This window comes from Dendrobates tinctorius, unplaced genomic scaffold, assembly GCF_039654945.1.
Source record: "Dendrobates tinctorius isolate UK_male_01 unplaced genomic scaffold, ASM3965494v1 ptg000057l, whole genome shotgun sequence".
In the NCBI taxonomy this organism is placed as follows: domain Eukaryota; kingdom Metazoa; phylum Chordata; class Amphibia; order Anura; family Dendrobatidae; genus Dendrobates; species Dendrobates tinctorius.
The window spans coordinates 24,276,644-24,295,875 of NW_027361725.1; the positions used below are offsets into that span (position 1 = coordinate 24,276,644).

At 42.3% G+C, this 19,232-nt stretch overlaps 1 protein-coding gene across 9 annotated transcripts in view; it reads right to left on the minus strand.

The window, feature by feature from the left end:
• STRN3 (striatin 3) overlaps positions 1 to 19,232 on the minus strand; it is a 66,931-nt gene that overhangs the window by 42,502 nt on the left and 5,197 nt on the right. For 5 of the 9 annotated variants that reach the window (XM_073577815.1, XM_073577821.1, XM_073577818.1 and 2 more), the window contains exons 2-7: positions 11,014 to 11,117; positions 7,711 to 7,784; positions 4,379 to 4,460; positions 3,029 to 3,205; positions 991 to 1,123; positions 266 to 401 (exon numbers count right to left, since the gene is read on the minus strand). In XM_073577815.1, the coding sequence (XP_073433916.1) occupies positions 266 to 401; positions 991 to 1,123; positions 3,029 to 3,205; positions 4,379 to 4,460; positions 7,711 to 7,784; positions 11,014 to 11,117 (706 nt within the window). Of the gene's footprint in view, positions 1 to 259; positions 402 to 990; positions 1,124 to 3,028; positions 3,206 to 4,378; positions 4,461 to 7,710; positions 7,785 to 11,013; positions 11,118 to 19,232 lie in introns of all 9 variants that reach the window. The other 4 variants (XM_073577816.1, XM_073577817.1, XM_073577814.1 and 1 more) reach the window with 1 other exon arrangement.

Sequence of the window (19,232 nt, forward strand, 5' to 3'; positions counted from 1 at the left end):
GTGACTTCAATAAAAAGTGTTACCAAAAAACCCAACCCTGATAAAAGGTACAACTGGCATCTAAATTGCATTTGCATTCTGCAGTCAATGACCAATAAAACAGAATATACTCAGTTGGTGTAGCAATGACTACATACACAAGAATCCGTGACTCAAGCAACTTGGTCAAATCTTAAAGTTGAAGTCCAAATTCTTGCTGGTCAGTTCTATTAATTTTTCCATGTAAAGCCCCAGTGACTAGATAAAAAGGAATACGTACACTTACCCCACTCAGTCCCGTCTCCTGAACTTCTGGCCTCTCCAGCTCCTTCGCCATCTTCTGCGGTCACAAGAAAATCAAACTCTTTCAATGCTTCCTCTGTGTCATCAGCAAGTTCGGCCGCTAAACCTTCATTTCCAATCTGTTTAAGGAAAAGTTTGAGATGAAAAGCTTTCCCACAATCTATTCATTGTCCACAAGAACAAGCCTGTGAGCTGAAGCATTAGCTAATGGCTGATGTATGACAAGGGGGCACTATTCTCCCATCCTCTGTACTACAAGCCTTGGCATCAAGGCAGCGATACAATGCACATATGCCTGCAGCCCCGCTGTTCAGGAGCAGTCGCGGGAATCAAAGTCCTGGGCGGCAGTGGAGGGTGGATCAAGGATCTCAGTCATGCCTTAGTGGGGGCACTGTGATGAGATTGGACAAGTCTGGACCACGTGTAGCAGATGCCTATTGGACTAGTCCTGTTCACAAGAGCATGTGAAGAATGATCTTTAACAAGGTGACAATCGCGACATACTGTGAATTTGCTCCACTCAAAAGGACTTGCCTGTAATCACCATTAAAAGATAAATGCAGCCATATAATTCGTGTACAAGTGTCGATCCTGCTGTCAGGGTCCTTTTAAAAATGGTTAAGACATGACCTTCAGATGGACAAGCACTTTCTGCCTACATGGTCACTTTAGTTATAGAAATGGTTTTCACATTCTCCCATAACTTACTTTATGCTTTTTGTTTAACCGTTGTTTGTCATTCCCATCTGCGACCTCTTCTATAAGGTCCCCTTCATCCTCTTCATCACTGTCATCTGCGCTTTCTAAGAAATTAAAAGTTTCGAGTACATCACCTGAGTTCCTACAAAGAAATTCACAAATCAATACATAAATTATTACACCCTCCTGTTCATCATTTGCGCAACTTTGTTGTGTAAGGCTAAGTTCACATTAACAATTGAGTCCGCAGCGTGGTGCTGCGAACTTTTCCTTAAAGCTCCGCCTACTTCTGCATGCATCCTGTGTACCTATCTTTAACATTGGGTACGCAGGGACACGCGTTGTATGCGGATGCGTCCAGCGTTTTGACGTACCCACCGAACACAAGAGAATGCAACATATTGCATTCGGCAGGCACGTCAAAATGCCGCATGCGGACGCAGGAGAGAAGTCCGCAGCACCACGCTGCAAACTCAAAAGCTAATGTGAAGCCAACCTAACAAGTTTAAGCCTTCAGATGTGAGAAGTTCCACCCTTTGCCTTCAGGACTTCTTGAATATTAATTTTAAATACGATTGTAATTGTACTGACCTGGAACTCGTGTTGACAAGTCATTTTTATGAAAATATAGTAAAAAATAAAATCCAAAAACCAATTGCGGAATTGCATGTTTTTCCTCATTGCATTTGGAATTTTTTTGTACTGATTTTCAGGACACCGAATTGCAAAATGAATGGTGCCATGCAAAAACAAGAATATGGTTGTGTCAGAGAAATTCAAAAGAATCATGGCTCTGGGAAAAAAGGGAGGAAAAAATTATATAAAAGAAGGGAGAGATCACCGTACATCTGTAACTCCTTTCCACCACAAAATTTTCCCTTTTGCATTTGTTCGTCCCCTTCTTCCAAGAGCCAAGACTCTTAGTTTTACTTCTACATAGGCATATGACAGCTTGTTCCTTGCAAGAGGAGTTGCAGTTTTGAAGGAGTTCTTATTAGCATTTAATGTATTGAAATAAATAAGAAAAAAAATATGGGATGAAACGGTGTAGAACAGTGTGTGTATGTATTGTAGGGATTCAACTCGCTCAGGAGCAACGGGAGTCAATCAGGAGGCACGTTCCTTTAAAAGTTCATAGGGTTTATTGCTCCATAACCCAGCACATAACATAAGGAATAGCCTTTAGCTCAGGCGAAAACAAACACAGGAGGCTTATCAGTCCACACATACAGCCAATATGCACAGGCCTCACCGGGTCCGCAGCCTCAGCACGTGGTCTTCAGGAAGGTTGCACACCTTCCTCCACATAGGCCTGCCGGGACCTTCCACATGGCCCAATCAGATCCATGCGCTCTCTCTACATGTGACCTACCCTAGTTACCTTATATGGTCCGTAGCCACGCCCACCGGGTCAGCAGCCTCATCACAGGTCCTTCAAGCATTCATACACATATACTTTATTATGACACCCCCTGGGTGGGTTTGTAGGTAACTGGCCCGCCCATCTCCCTAGTTACCTGGAGACTTCTCCCTAACACATTAAAGCAGCACCTCAGCAGTATCACTGCTGATCAACACATAAGTTTCCATCTCAAAGCCACCTACTTTGAGATACATAACGGCCATTCCGTATTCTGCCATTCATCCTTTCTCCTGGGACCATCCACACAGCGCCCCCTAGCGGACACAGTGGTTACTACACCACAGTATATAAAAGACCTCCTTCACACATCTGTACAAAACAAGCAAGTGGAAAACTGGTACCGGTGTCATACGTGTGCTGCACGTGTTATTCCATGGGCCCATAGACTTGCACTGGCGTGTGCATAAAAGTAGTGTGTATATTTGTGCGTATAATATATATTTTAATTGAAATGTATGCATGTATGTATGCAAATATACATATACACACGTGCATGCAAATATGCAAGTGTGTGGCTTACAAATATCTACAGCTTTTAATGACATTCAGTTTGCAATGATTTCTCCACAATAAAGGGCTTGTGTGCAGATATATAAACACAAGAGGGAGGACATGCATATATACCTTTTGTTTTCCTGTCCCTTTTGTTTAAGTGAAGCATCTCCCCCATTAAGAATCTGTTCTAGGTTCTTCGGCTCCACTGAACCATTGGGCTCAGAACCTGATAGTCCGAGCAGAGAGCGTACCCTTTGTGACCGAACATCTAGTATTGTATCTGTATAGCCGACCTCTTGAAGATACCTGCACAAGAAGAACACAATAGAAGGGTAAGCATCAAGAGCTATCCATTCTCAAACAGATCACCTTCACTTTTCAGTTACAAACTTTTGCAACTGTTTTGTGTATAAAGCATCAATGGAGACCTATGTGTCCCCATAGAAACAGCTAGTCTGAGGCTTCAGTCATATCCCCTTTTATTTGTCCACTAAATCTTCATTACATACAAACGAGCAGATTGATAGCAGATATGAGGAAACATGACAGTGGAATGAGACTACACAGGCGTTTGCTGCCTTTTGCCATGGAGATGCATAGGTCTGCATAGGTGCTGTATACACAACTCTAATATTTTTAATAAATAACATTTGAAAAGTTAATTTATTTTTCAATTGAATGAATTGAAGGAACATGGAATTACACTTTCACAAGTCTTTGGGCAAGACAGTGACATGTCTGTAATTTGGGGTCTTGGGAGCTGAAATTCCAACAATCACTAAAATTATGGGGAGAGAGGCCGAATGATTGAGCCGAGTGCTGCTCTCATCCACTACCTACTAAAGATGGGCTAAATTGAAAGTCTTTGAAAAATGTCACTCATATGAGCACTACTGCCCTTTCCACTTATTGAACAGTGGGGGCCACCAATCTGATGTGCTAAGAATCGTGTGAAAAAACAGTTCCTCCTCAAGAACATGTCTGACCAATGAACTCTTGCATCTGTAGTCAAAATTAGGCTGGAAGGTGCAGAGCACCTTAATAGCTGTTCCCCAGAAGCAGATGTAGGGGCTCACAGGCCCCTTGCAAGAAGTTTTTGCTATTCTATTCAGATGTCGCTGGAGAAAACTCTGGCTTAGCGACAGCCAGCAGTGGCAGCCATTACAGTAACCACAGGGGTATAGACAGATTTCCTAGAATGAAAGGTGAATACTGCACAAAACTGCAGCTTTATATACCATTCAGTACATAGGGCCTGCATGTGAAATTATGCCTTACCACGCTAGGTTCGTACACTTTGCTGCAGACCTGATGCAGATCTGGACTTTAGACGGGAATTAAACTCAATCCATCAAACACTGTGTGATGCTGGAAGCACATTTGGCAGCCTGAAGCTCCCAGATCTGCCTCCTAACCCATCAAAAACACTATTATGAGCCGGTAACTAAATCTGCCATATGTCTTTACTTATTTACTTACTGTCTCAACAGCTGCCGGCCTTGTTTCCAGGTCAGCTGACTATTCGGAAGCCCTGGGGGAATCTCGGATTCTTTGGTTTCTTCTGAAAGGCAACAGTAAATAAAGATGGATGTCATCAGCAAGATATTACTGCTAAGACCACCGCAGGTCACATCCACAAATTAGAGACATCATTAGATGAACCTCTAGCAATACGTTGATCAGAGGACTAAGGCAAAGCAGATGAAATCTCCGTCAGAAGTGCTCAGTTCTCCTGCAGCGCCACCATTGGGGGAATGAAGCATTACACAGTTTACACTAAAATCCAGTGCTGTCTGTCCTCTAGAGTGTGATGATCCTTGAAGCTGCTCTCTGTTATGCTTCATAGATGAGGGTCTTAAACAAGGATCACTATTAGTTTAGATTTTTTTCCACATAACTTAAAATTGATTTTCTAAAATCAGATGCCTAAAGTTACATCTAAATCCATAAAATATTCTACCCAATGCACAGAACCAAAAGCCACTGGTTAAAGGGAATCAGTCACCAGGTTTTTGCCACGTAAACTGAGAGAAGCATAATGTCATGACAGAGAACCCGATTCCAGCGATGTGTCCCTTACTGGGCTGCTTGTAGTTTTGATAATATCAAGTGTTTTATCAGCAGGAGATTATCACCACAAGACTAGATGTCTCATGCACTGTCCTCCTCCTGCTCTGTGTAACCCCAGCCCCTCCTCTGATTGGTAGTTTTCTGACTAGTGTACACAAAGCGATCAGTAGTGTGGGCAGGGTTATACGGAGCTCAGCAATCAGAGCTGCTAGATCTGCAGCGGATAAATCACTAATTTTTATCAAAACTGCAGCAAGTAGCCTACTAAGTGACATCTCTGTGGATTCAGGATCTCTGCCACTACATCATAGACGCTCTCAGATGGTGTGTGTGTATGTGTGGAGAGGAAACCTGGTGACGGATTCCTTTTAAGTTCACAGCCTTACTTGAGACAGAATCTATTCTGTTAAACAGGCAGGTCTCATCTAGTCACTTCTCCCCTTTTATTTCACAAAAATAAATGAGTGCAAATAAAAATAAAATATATTAATTTTTATTATCAATGGGAAAGACATGACATACTAAGACATGCTAAAAAAAGTTACCAACTCTCAGATCAGAGTAGCACATTTTACATGACTAATGCATACTTGTGCGAGCAATTTCAGGAATTTGAGGGATGGTCATCAACATACAGAGAACAGACTGCGATCTGACCAACATATAAGGCTTTGTAAACACTACTTCTGGTCCAAATACAAGACAAACATCACATTTTGCTTCCTGCATTTGCTCAATACCCGTATTAGTAGAAACCAAACTGTATAAAGAAATATATTAGAAGAAAAACCTGGTGTTAATATAGCCTTATCTTATTGCAAGGTATACAGATCACATGGGATGACCAAGCAATCTCTGCAATATATGTCCTTCACCCATGCAGCAGTATGCCAGGAGAATAAAAAAAAAGCCCCCCATGCACAGGCACACTTTGCTCAGCCAAACGTACATGTGTTCTCAATGGGGAGAATAAGTCATGGGATAAATCCATTTGCTCCAACCTTCTCTCCATATTCGATATCTGCATGAAGGGGAGAGTCAGGACCACTTCATACATGGTGGAGGATTGGCCGTTTCTGCCGCAATCAGCAGGTTTTGGCTAAAGCTACACTAACGTGAATGGCCAGCTTAACGGGAAGCGATCATATGAAAATGAAAGATTTTAGTCAAGTTTGTGATAAATGTTTTTACATATGACAATCTGTGTTCTAATTTAAAAAAAAAAAAAAAAAAAAAAAAAAAAAAAAAAAAGGCTTGCAATTTTTACATTGGCCAATGAGGCTTTTTACACAGTGAAGAGACTTTGACCCTCTCTTTTGTATTGAGGTGTCTAATAAGCCTGTGAAGGCAGAAGGACCAGGGTCCGTCGTGACCTCACTTATTCCGATTGGTGGATCCGGTGTCGTCAGATGTGTATAGAGGTAATTGTAATCCTGTCTTTGATAAGGAAACTGCTGTAAATGTTCCAAAAGAACATAAAGTATGGGCCAGATACATCAAGACCAGCATTGTTGATGCCGGTTTTGATGCGGAGATGGGCTGAAGTCCGATGCACCTGATTCATGAAGAGGCACATAGGATGAGTGGCGTACTCCACCAGTCTTTGCTCAAGTAACATTTGTGGTGTAGTTAACGATGAGCTCAGAATGAATTTGATGAGCAGCTGTCGCCGTGCCCCCACTGCATTTGGAAAATTGCATGATGCCTACAATGAAACATGGTGGTGGCAATGTCCTTATGAGCACTGCTGGTGCAGGAACCTACATTTCAATGATTGTATCATGAATTCACAGATGTACTGCTTTATATTGAAAAAGATGCTACCATTGCTTTGTGACCTTGGAAGACGTGCACTTTCCCTCCAAGATGAAAATGACACAAAACACACATCTGTTGCATTTCTGAAGAAAAACAGGGTGAAAGTTCTTCAGTGGCCAAGTGTCTCTTGATCTGAACCCAACAGAAAAAACCTATGGGGAATTCTGAAGAGAAGTTGAGCATCACTGTCCATCCAGCATACAGGCTCTTGAAGAATGGAAAAACATAGATAGTGCACTGTCACCTGCTTGTTTATTCCTTTCCTATAAGACTGAGTGCTGTCCTTACCAATCATGGAGGTCATACAAAATAATACATGCAATAGTTTTTGATGTGGGGTGTATTCATTTTAACATCAACCAATTTGATTAAAACTGTAGATATTGCAATTAAAGTTACATTATTAACCTTACTTTCATGTGATGGGTTAAAAAATGCTCTATACAACTGTTTAGTCAAAATGTTGAAAATTGTTCTTGTTGTCAGTGAGATATGATTATAATTATACTTTAGAAAAGGTGTATACTCAGTTATGCTTAACACTGCATATACACATATCTCTCTCTGGAAATCCTCTGTCTTTCATCTATCTGGAGGAGTGGAGAAATTCAAATGGGAAGAAGTAACCCTTGAACAAATTTTTTCCCGTGCTCACCTAGCAGGACGTATTGTTATCATTCACTAAAAATGAATTCGAACCAAGGGTACATCGACAAAACCAGACAAAAAAAATCCATCACATGCCCATCCTCCCACAAACGTAATCTTAATCCAGGAAATAACCCTATGGACAAACAGAAGTCTGAATGGAACGAGCCTTTTCAGCAGATGAAATAGTAATAAATGACAATTGTGGCAACAGCTAACAAAGGATTAGGGCACAGAGCAAAGCAAAGAGATGATGGAAGTATATAAAGGCTTACCCGATTCGATGGCTGGCATCTTCATATCTCCTTGACTTAACTCTGTTCCATATTTTAATTTATGATATTTTGACCTACAACAAAAATTCAAAGTTGAGAACATAAATATTTCAAAAATTGAAGATGCAGATTGGTAATATACAGAGGGTACGGAAAGTATTCAGAACCCTTTATATTTTTCCCTCTGTTTCATTGTAGCCATTTGGTAAAATCAAAAAAGACCTTTTTTTCCTCATTAATGTACACTCTGCACTCCATCTTGACAAAAAAAAAACAAAACACAAATGTAGAAATTTCTGAAAATTTATTAAAAATTGAAATATATGGTCATAAGTATTCAGACCCTTTGCTCAGACACTCACATTTAAGTCACATGCTGTCCATTTCCTTGTGATCCTCCTTGAGATGGTTCTACTCCTTAATTGGAGTCCAGCTGTGTTTAAATATACTGATAGGACTTGATTTGTAAAGTCACACACCTGTCTATATAAGACCTCACAGCTTACAGTGCATGTCAGACCAAATGAGAATCATGAGGTCAAAGGAACTGGCCAAGGAGCTCAGAGACAGAATTGTGGCAAGGCACAGATCTAGCCAAAGATACAAAAGAATTTCTGCAGTACTCAAGGTTTTGAAGAGCACAGTGGCCTCCATAATCCTTAAATGGAAGAAGTTTGGGACCACCAGAAGTCGTGCTAGACCTGGCCATCCAGCCAAACTGAGCAATCGTGGGAGAATAGCCTTGGTGAAAGAGGTAAAAAAGAACCCCAAGATCACTATGGCTTACCTCCAGAGATGCAGTTGTGAGATGGAATAAAGTTTCACACAGTCAACCATCACTGCAGCCCTCCACCATTCGTGCCTTTATGGCAGAATGGCCTGACGGAAGCCTCTCCTCCTCAGTGCTAGACATATGAAAGCTTGCACAGAGTTTGCTTAAAAAAAAAAAAAAACACATGAAGGACTCCCAGACTATGAGAAATAAGACTCTCTGGTCTGACGAGACAAAGATAGAACTTTTTGGTGATAATTCTAAGCAGTATGTGTGGAGAAAACCAGGCACTGCTCATCACCTGCCCAATACAATCCCAACAGTGAAACATGGTGGTGGCAGCATCATGCTATGGGTGTTTTTCAGCTGCAGGGACTGGACGATTGGTTGCAATTGAAGTAAACATGAATACGGCAAAGTACAGAGAAATCCTGAATGAAAACTTCTTCCAGAGTGCATTGGACCTCAGACTTGGCCGAAGGTTCACCTTCCAACAAGACAATTACCCTAAGCACACAGGTAAAACAACAAAGGAGAGGCTTTGGAACAACTGTGACCATTCTTGACTGGCCCAGCCAGAGCCCTGACCTAAACCCAACTGAGCATCTCTGGAGAGACCTGAAAATCGCTGTCCACCAATGTTTACCACCCAACCTGAGGGAACTGGAGAGGATCTGCAAGGAAGAATGGCAAAGGATCCCCAAATCCAGGTGTGAAAAACTTGTTGCATCATTCCCAAGAAGACGCATGGCAGTACTAGCTCAAAAGGATACTTCTAAATACTGAACAAAGGATCTGAATACTTTTTGACCATGTGATTTCAGTTCTTTTTTTTAATAAATTTGCAAAAATTTCTACATTTCTGGTTTTTTTTTTTCCAGTCAAGATGGGGTGCAGAGAGTAATGAGGAAAAGATGAACTGTTTTGAATTTACCAAATGGCAGCAAAAGAAACAAAGAGTAAAAAATTTAAAGGGGTCTGAATACTTTCTGTACCTACTGTATATATACTAGTATATAACACGGCAAAACTGAGGAACTAGAACATCAGGAAATAGCATTTATCAGGTCACAGAGGACCGCTGTTGCATGTGATTGGCTGCAGCTCTGAAGTGAATTGAACAGCCTTGTCATCTTAAGGTTTCCTGATGAAGAATTGTACAAAGGCACATAACCGGTGGTGAGGTCTCCTCCTGCACTGATGCAGACCACAACGCATCCCATGCTGAATCCAGGTGGGTGCAGGTATGCGAGTACAAATTTGCCAACTTCACGTCTGACTTTCTCCTTCGGTGTAAGGATTGGCTGCAGTATTCTTAACCCAAACTCAGCTTCCAAGGTATATACTGTATGTGGCTGTTGGTTTGGGTTTTGAGAAGCTGTCAGACAAGTGAAATCGGCCTTAACCCTTTAATGACTAGGGAATCTTCCATTTTTGTACACAGTCTCAACAGGAGGAATTATAGTTTTGAATGATGAATGACAATTTATTTTACCACAGACTGTACTAGAAAATGGGGGGGGGGGGGGGAGAAATTCCAAGCTTGCATGAAACGCACACAAATAAAATGCAATTCCGTCATGGTCTATAGGGTATGCCTTTTACCGAGTGAATAAAACTCCTTACAGCACAGAATGACTGTTCAAACCAAGTACAGGCACACGGTGCACCCTTGGTGTGGCCAATGAGCTCAGTGCACCTTCATTAGCCATACAGAGCTGTGAAACACGAGAAGAGGCGGAAATGGATGAAACACAAGTAGATGGGAAGGTGGACTGAACAGTTTGGTGACACTAAGGATGCACCGAGCACCTGTACTTTGTGTGAACAGTCACGCTATGCTATCAGACTCGCTATAATCTGAGCCTGTGTGAACACCATGACTACAGGTACATCATAGTAACTGAAAGGGAATGGATCATTAGAAAATGACCTATTGTTAGTCAGGCTTTTGTGTTAGATGTATTTTAAAAGTTTTTCAATTCTTAGCTTTTCATATTATGATCTTTATTTAAAATAAATTAGTAATCTTGCAGTTTTCAACTGGCCGCCGGGGGCTCTTTTATAGTTTTCAGCAGGCTCTTATCAGCAGAGGCAGAAATACAATGACAGGTAAACACCTTTATACTCACTTGATAACACAACATCCACCAACCACTATAGGTGATATTACAGATGATCCTGCTTTCCCCTCCATTCCTAATGAACTTTGCACCGACTCATTAGATGCTTCAATACAAAAGATAGAACTATTGCTGCTAATGTACAAATGTTATTTCCGGAAACAGGAAGTACGCGACTAAAAAAGCCCCAGTGGCCAGTGTGAAAATAGCAAGATCTTAATTTTACTTTTGAAAAGGATTATGACACGGAAAACAATTACCAACATTAAAAAAACAACATGCAAGCGTCATTTAAACAATAGGTAATTTTCCGATCATATATTCCCTTGATGGGAATGGATCAGAAGGGTGGGCTCCCAAACTTGTAACCTGTCGATATGTTGGCACATGCAAGGCTACGCTACTTACCGTTCTTGTTTTAAAGCATATTCTAACATTTTTATTCTTCTAACTAGATCCTTCTTCAAGTTTTCCTGACCTTTTCTTTCACCTTGTAGAAAGGCTATCCGTGCCTAGAAAACAAATGGAAACACATTCAGCAAACATCCCACTCTGAAAGTGTACTTTATATCCATCCAGGTAATGGCTCACCAAGACAAACCCATAAGCGGCTGCAGAAAATAAAGCAATGTTCACCAACCTGTGCCTCTCCAGATGTTGGAAGACTACCATTTAGTCAAAGAATGATATGAGTTGTAGTTTTGCAAAAAAAAAAAAAAAAAAAAAAAATGGAGAGACCCACAGATTAGAAAACAGCACATTTAAGAGAATGTTTGGGAAAAGAAATAGGCACCTGGTTTTGGAAGAAAACCAGTTTGTATCTGTCCACCAGACATGCGGGGATTTGCAACTCGGGCTGTAAGGTTGTGTTCACACGTTGCGTTTTTTTTCGTGGATTTACCAAAAATGCTTAAAAGAAGCTTCCCATTCATTTTAATGCATTTTGCACTTTTTGTGCATGTTGATGCATTTTTTTCCGTGAAAAAATGCAGTATGCTAATTAATTTCACGGTAAATTCCGCATTTCTGGCTATTTTCTGTGTGCGCGGAAAAACGCATAAAAATGCGCGGTTTTACGGAAAAAATGCGCGTTTTCTGGGAAGGAGTCGTGTTTTTATGCAGATATTAGCTGCATACGTGTGCACATAGCCTAATAGACACAACATGCAAAGAAAAAACAGCCATGTTTTTCTAATTCTGAACAAATCCCTTATTAATCCTTTACAGCCACCAAACAGTGGGATTTGTAGCCAAACTGAAGTTTGCCGACCACCTAATTTGTACGGGGCCTCCCGACTCTGGCAGATGTCTGGGGAGCGAGAATGTATTTAATATATGACTATACTTACTTGAAGGGGTTGTCCAGACAAAAAACAAGGCATCACACATCCGCAGGAGAGGTGATAACTTACTGATCGGTGGAGGTCGGAGCGGTTACTGATGGGCTGCAGCGCTTACACCTCTTCCAGACGTCCGAGGAAGCAAGCGCAGCAGCCCTAAGGAGCCACTAATTGGCATAAGATCACGTGAGCCGCGGGAGAACCGACGCTGACATCGCTGGATGCAGGAGGAGAGATTAGAGTATTTTTATTTTCCTAAGTATTTTAGAAGAGGTTGTCTGAAAAGTGCACACCCATTTTTAAAAATAAAGACTTCATATCCAGCAGTCCGAACAAGATCCCTGAGGTTTATGATAATCTGGTCACACCCCGGCACATACCTGAACCATAGATCACTGTGCTATCGAGGGCACAGACCTTTGTTTATTTGGTACGGAGATCACTGAACTCAGAGGACATCAAATGAGGTCTTCAGTCCCGGCTACATAAGCAAATTGTTGCACAAATTAAGAGCAGAGGGCGCATTGCTGAGATATTCAGGGCATGGTTAAATATATGCTATTAACATTAGTCAGTTCTATCTATTGGAACTCGGGTGCGTAGAGAAAAGGCCGAACAAACCAGCACAGCTGGGACAGGCCACAAGGAAGGACCAAAGCACCCGCTCACCTGCCAGTATGAGACCAACTACACATACTTGAAGGGGTTGTCCAAACAACAACAAAAAACAAAACAAGTTATCACATCTACAGGACAGGTGATAGCTTACATATCGTGGGAGACAAACATTGATTGACAGGTCGGGAAATCTACAGCACACAATGGAGCAACAGGATAGATGCTGCACAGCCACTCCATTCACTTTCTTTGCATCTGCTGGAAAAGGCCAAGTGCAGGCGCTTGGCAGCCCCATAGGGAATGAACGAAGCAGCGGTCAACCAGGCAGCTCCATCTTACATACAATACAAGTTACCCATTTGCCAATCGGCGCGGGTCCCAGTGGTCGGACTCGCATCAAGTTAACACCCTACAGCTTCTTGAAAAAATTAAGCAAGTGTTTATATTTGGTCAAGAATGAAGAATATAGAACGTAAAAGGAAACTTTGAAACAAACAGGATTGCTGCAAATCACTCCAAAGACAAACCGCTACCATGGCAGTGTACTTAGACATCATCTACAATATAACGCTGTAAGCGTCACTCTGTCCGAAGCCTTTATAGACAGAATGAGGCAGCCAGCGGTGAGTAGGAAGTGTCGGATTCACGACTACCCTGCTTAGCATTACTGAATTAGGTCTTCTATGTTACCACTGATTCTGAACAAGAAAGTAGGAATCCCTCTTATCTGTGCAAAATGTGCATGAGGCACATCTTAGCAGTTAGGGTGCTTTCACACTGCATTCTGTGTCCCAGTCAGGGCATATGTATGATATTCCCCACAAAAACGGGGTCCGGACGCATGCCCCCAGTTATAATGATGGCAGAATGAACGTGCGCTCTGCCGTGCATGCCTACAGAAGGCAGACACTCAGACATAGACTACGTTGACTGTCCGCCTCATGTAAGCGTACACTCCCCCACAAAAAAAAATATTAAAGGCACAGCGCACGTTCACTCTGCCGCCACCATTGCAGTCTATTAGCCCCATTTCCGCAGATGTCCAAACCCCGTTTTGCGGGAGATTTCGAACGTATGCCCTGATTGGGACACAGAACGCAATGTGAAAGCACCATTAGTGTCAACCCACAAGCTCAGAGCCAAGTGAAAACTAGAGATAAAGCCCGCAAAGAGAACTGATGAAAAATGCAGGATACAAGTCATATAATGGCCAGAAAGAGTTACTCATCATAGACAAGGTTATTCGGAACAGTCCTTTAAACTACACGTATGCTTCAGCTTAGTCTAGTCTAAGCACAGTAAATCAAAGGCTGTAGAAGCTAAAACGTAACACTTTAATCAAAGCCAACTGCCAAAACCAGCCACAAATACTTTCATTTAAAGCGGCTCTGCCATCAGATTTCACAATACAAACTGCATGTTATTAAATACAGTACCAGCACTGCGGCCAAACACTGAGCTGGATAACATTACACGTCCGGGTGAGGTCCATCCTTTCCTCGGATGACACACTGACCGTAAATTTCACTGATCCATACACACATCAGTTTTATTAGAGGATCCGTGTCTCCGATCTGTGAGACTCAGAGTGTCCTATTCTCATCTGTAGATCAGTCTCGACCATTGAAGTATATGGGGTTCCGTGAGACAAGGAGGAACCTAGGACAGACTGTGTACTTCAGAGATCCATCTCTTTAATGGATACATAGTTAAAGGAGGTGTCCACAACTTGGACAATCCCTTCTCAAGCCTTCTTGTAATATAATCACACTTATACTCACCTCCAATCCCATTCCAGCGGTGTCACCTCTTGCTCTCCTGGGGACCACGTGTAACTGTGACATCATCACGCGATCACAGCAGCCAATCAGCAGTGGATTTACTGTTACTGCCTTCAGACAATTCACATTTCTCCGGATGTAATGATAGAGCAGCCGCTAGCCCAGCACATGTACCTTTTAATTCATACACAAATAAGGAGGCTTCGGTGCACGGTCATGTGCCTCCAGAGCATAGGTCTCACCTCCCTGATAAGGTGGTCCGTCTTAAATGGAGGCCACCAAATGATCTACTGTCTGAGGCCCCCTTGACACTTTTGAGTCCATAATGAGTTCCATTTTTTTTTCCCAAGGACCTCAAATACGGGCGCACACCCATCGTATTCGACGGGGGTGAGCACAGGTCAGGATTTTCACATGGGCCACTAGCAGACATGTCAGGTTTTCTTGCGCAGCACGGACAAAATGCATGCTGCACACGTCATTGTGAAGGGATGTCATCAGTGTGCACTTTTGCTCATGCTCATTAGATGCTTTAGTTCAAGATATAGAACTGGGATCTGAGCAGTCATTGTGGCTATGTACATGTGTTATTTCCTGAAACATTAGGGAGATAGTGTCTAAAAAGAAAAAGAGCCCCCTCCCCCCCGGCAAGCGTGTAAATTGAAAGATGTCCATTTTTAATATAAAATATCAATTATTGTTAAAAAAAAAAAAAAAACTGGGTGGGGGGGAGTGGTAATCTCTGAGTGTGAAATGGTATGCCATTACTGCCTAATGCGGTGGCCATTTCAATTCCCATAGATGTTGCTAACACAAGTTCCTTCGAGACATCACTAGTTACACTGTCATAGTCTACACCAACTCTTGTCAGACGGTAGGGTGTCTACCAGTTTTGGCGATGTGCAGCAGACATACACCCCACAGGCTTTTGTCTGACATAACGCACTCCTTTACTATTTTTATGTTTCATTGAATTCAAAAGACAAAAAACCTGAGAAACATTAAAAGTAAGAAGATAATATCAGTAATTGTCAGTGTTCCCATGTATCTGCTCACTTCTAGATATAACACCATGTGCACTTACTTCTATCAGCATTAATACCGTCCTGCTGAACTATCAAGTCTTCACTGTCTCCTCAAGAATGGACGCTATTCATTCTACAGCCGTGGGAGAAGCCACAAAACCACGTCAGAGACCGGACAGCGCAGACGTTTGTACCGTGGGATGGAGATAACAGATGAAGCTCCTATTTCTCCATGTGTGAGAAACACGGGGGACACACTGATGGCAAAGGCTCGACAAGACGGGGGACACACTGATGGCAAAGGCTCGACTAGACGGGGGACACACTGATGGCAAAGGCTCGACAAGACGGGGGACACACTGATGGCAAAGGCTCGACAAGACGGGGGACACACTGATGGCAAAGGCTCGACAAGACGGGGGACACACTGATGGCAAAGGCTCGACAAGCCGGGGGACACACTGATGGCAAAGGCGGGCACCCGGATGACACACTGATGGCAAAGGCGGGCACCCAGACCGTACACTGCTGACACACTGATCCAAAACACTGATAACACTGTACAATTTTTCATGAGTGTGTTTAAAAACGTGTGAATGAGGCCGAACAAGGATTTCGGTAATGAAGGTAAATACTTTTGTGCATGCAACTTTGATGACCAAATGACTGCGGACTGTGAGAGCAAAGGACAAAGGGGCATAAAGCTTACTGAGCCTCAGTGATGGCAGAACTACATATTTCAAATGATAAAAAGTATTCAATTGAAAAGCAAAAAACAGTCAAACGGATTGTGACATTATCAGACAATCTGGATCCATTTCACTTGCAGAGCTGGACACACTAAAAATTAAGGAAGACCACTTGTCTATCGACAAACATCGCTTTTTCATGACACAAACAAGATTCACATATGCCAATTGAGTAAGGCTATGTTCACACTTCTGTTTGGAAAGTCTTATTTTTTCTGTTTTGAAGAACAAGCAAACTAAATGTTGAAAACTGATCCACTGCATTTACTGTTGCAACTGAAAGCAGAGGGGTTCCAGTGATAATTATGGAGTTCATCTGTGTTCTGCTAAGATCTATGGGCCAGACATAGATCTCCCTGATGATCTGCCTCCAGTGATTACTATAAATGAAGGGGACGGTACCAGTGTGAGACACGTAAGGATTGACAGTCTGCTCTCCTAATCTGTATGTCTCACACTGGTAACGTCTCGTCGTTTACAATAAGTTCTGGAGACAAATTCTCAGGAACATCTACCGTATGACCGGCCCATAGATCTTAACAGCTCATTTACATATTAAAGGAAAAATGTGGATTTCTCAGGAATAAGAAATTGGATTACAGATATCAAGGTATTATTTTATTCAGCTTCCTATGACCTATATGCCCATTTCGTCGGCTTTGGCCTGTTTCACACTTCAGTTTTACGTCACTCAAAATCCGCAGCTTTGCAAAAAAAAAAAAAAAACGGATCCGCCATTTTTCTGGGTGGATCCGTTTTTTCCCCACTGACTTGCATTGCGGCGCATTTTAACGGATAGTCATCCGATGCATCCGTTTTTTGACTGATCCGTCATAATTTTGGCGTCCGCTGTCTTGAGTGGACGGACAATGAAACGCTTTTTGTGTGCGTTAAAACAGCGGATAGCAACGGATCCGTCGATGTCCGCCATGCGTTATAATGGACGCCTATGGGCAGCGAATCCGTTGCCAACCATTAATTGACGGAATCTGCAAACGGATTATACTGAGAATGCCCTTAAGAATATCCTTTCATGATATTTAACCCCAAATCCTGATCTGGTAGCAAAAAAATCAATCTCTATTTTTTCCAGTGTCGTGTTACCTTTAAATTTCATGCACTTGCGACTAAAGCGGATCCGTACAAAAAAACGGATCCGGTGTCATCCGTTTGTCACAAGGCGGAAACGGATCCGTTTTTTCACACTCTGGTGGATTTTGACTGACGTCAGAAAACTGAAGTGTGAAACAGGCCTTAGGAGGGATGATCCTACTGACACTTTCAATTCTGTTTGCCTGGTCCTATAATGAAACAAAACCCCCAAATGGACAGGTGATCTGAGCCTTAGGCCTCATTCAGATTTAATTGTTTTGCGTACATGGGGAAAAAAAAAAAAAAAAAATCAAGAAAGCCAGTGAATCATTGGTATTTTGGATCGGATTTTCATCAGTGTCAGTTTTTACTGAGAGTGATTTTCACATATTGATAACAATAAATTACAACACTTCTCCCCCTCAGTGCTCATCATGGACAGCACACAGACACTACTGGCGTCATCAATGTGCTGTCAGTGACATTCATGGATCCATAGACTTTTGGGTAATTTTGATCCGCGGCTCCAATCAAGCAAGGACGTGTCTCTGATTTTTTTTTTTTTTTGCAGACACAATGTCTGCCAAATGACATGGACATTTGAATATCTTCCATAGACTTTAATGAGAATGTGTTCCGTCCATGAAAAGTACTGATAGAATATACCTTATGTGAGAAATGGATGTCTGCACTAGACAGTGATAAAATTTGGGTATGCTGTTTGTAGTCATGCCAAAAACATTAAACACCGTTCGTTTAGGGTGGATATATCAGAAATAACCCTCCAAAAAAGAAATATATATTTCAGAAATCAGACCAGAGCACTACCAAAGCTTCCTTGTCATGTATCTTCTGTCTCTGTAGATCAACAGAAATGATTTTGCCATTATTCCATTGACTGTTCATAAAATCGGAACAAAAATGGACTGTTAAGCCAGACGTGAACATGGCGAAAAATACAAGTGGTTTATCAATATATGCGCAGACTAGGCCAGGGGCATCACAATCCGGCCACCAGTCTGCCAGAGCAGAGGATGCAGGAGGGGAGGAGGAGTATGGAGTTTCTGATAGAACAAATGCAGAAGTGAAGAAAGAAGAGGCAAGGCATGGAAAACACAGGGAAAACAACAGGACAGGTGAGGAACCGATGAGAAAGCGGAAAAATGTGGCACAGCCTTTTCCTGCCATCTTTAGGCTGCGTTCACACGTCGCTTTTTTTTGTGTTTTCGCGGCATTTTTTAACGCGCGATTTTGCAGCAAAAAAAAAAACAGCATCCCATGCAATGCTGTGCTAATGCTGCGGAATCGCATCACGGAAAAATATGCAGCATGCTCATTATTTTGCGGAATCGCGTCGATCCCGCACCCATAGGAAGGCATTGTTCCGCTTACTTCCCGCATGTGGCTGTGCCCACCAAGCGAAGAGTAAGCAGAACATTTGCGGATGGTACCCACGGCCCGGAGGAGAGGAGACTGTCCTCCGGGCTGTGGGTACCATATCCCTGTAAAAAATAGTATAAAAAAAAATTGGGTTATATTCACCTTCTGACGTCACACGCAGCCTTCCCGGGCCTCAGCGATGCTTCCGTTCCCAGTAACGCCTTGCGAGACCTTTGCTGACGTCTCGCGATAATGTAGCGCTCCCTATTCCTCGCGAGACGGCAACATTATCATCGCTGAGGCCCGGGAAGGCTGCGCAGGACGCCGGAAGGTGAATATAACACGATTTTTTATCTTTTATTTATTATTTTTAACATTAGATCTTTTTACTACCGATGCCTCATAGGCAGCCTCAATAGTAAAAAGTTGGTCACAATCGTCAAACACTATGTTTGACCGGTGTGACCAACCTGTCAATCAGTTCTCCAAGCGATGTTACAGAGCACTTGGAAAACGCTAGCATTCTGCAAGCTACAAATGCTTGCAAATCGCTAGTTTTTCCGTGGGAAAATCGCGGGAATTTAAAATGCGATTTTCCCGCAGAATGGAATTCCGGAATTCTCGCGGTAACTTCCTCGAGAG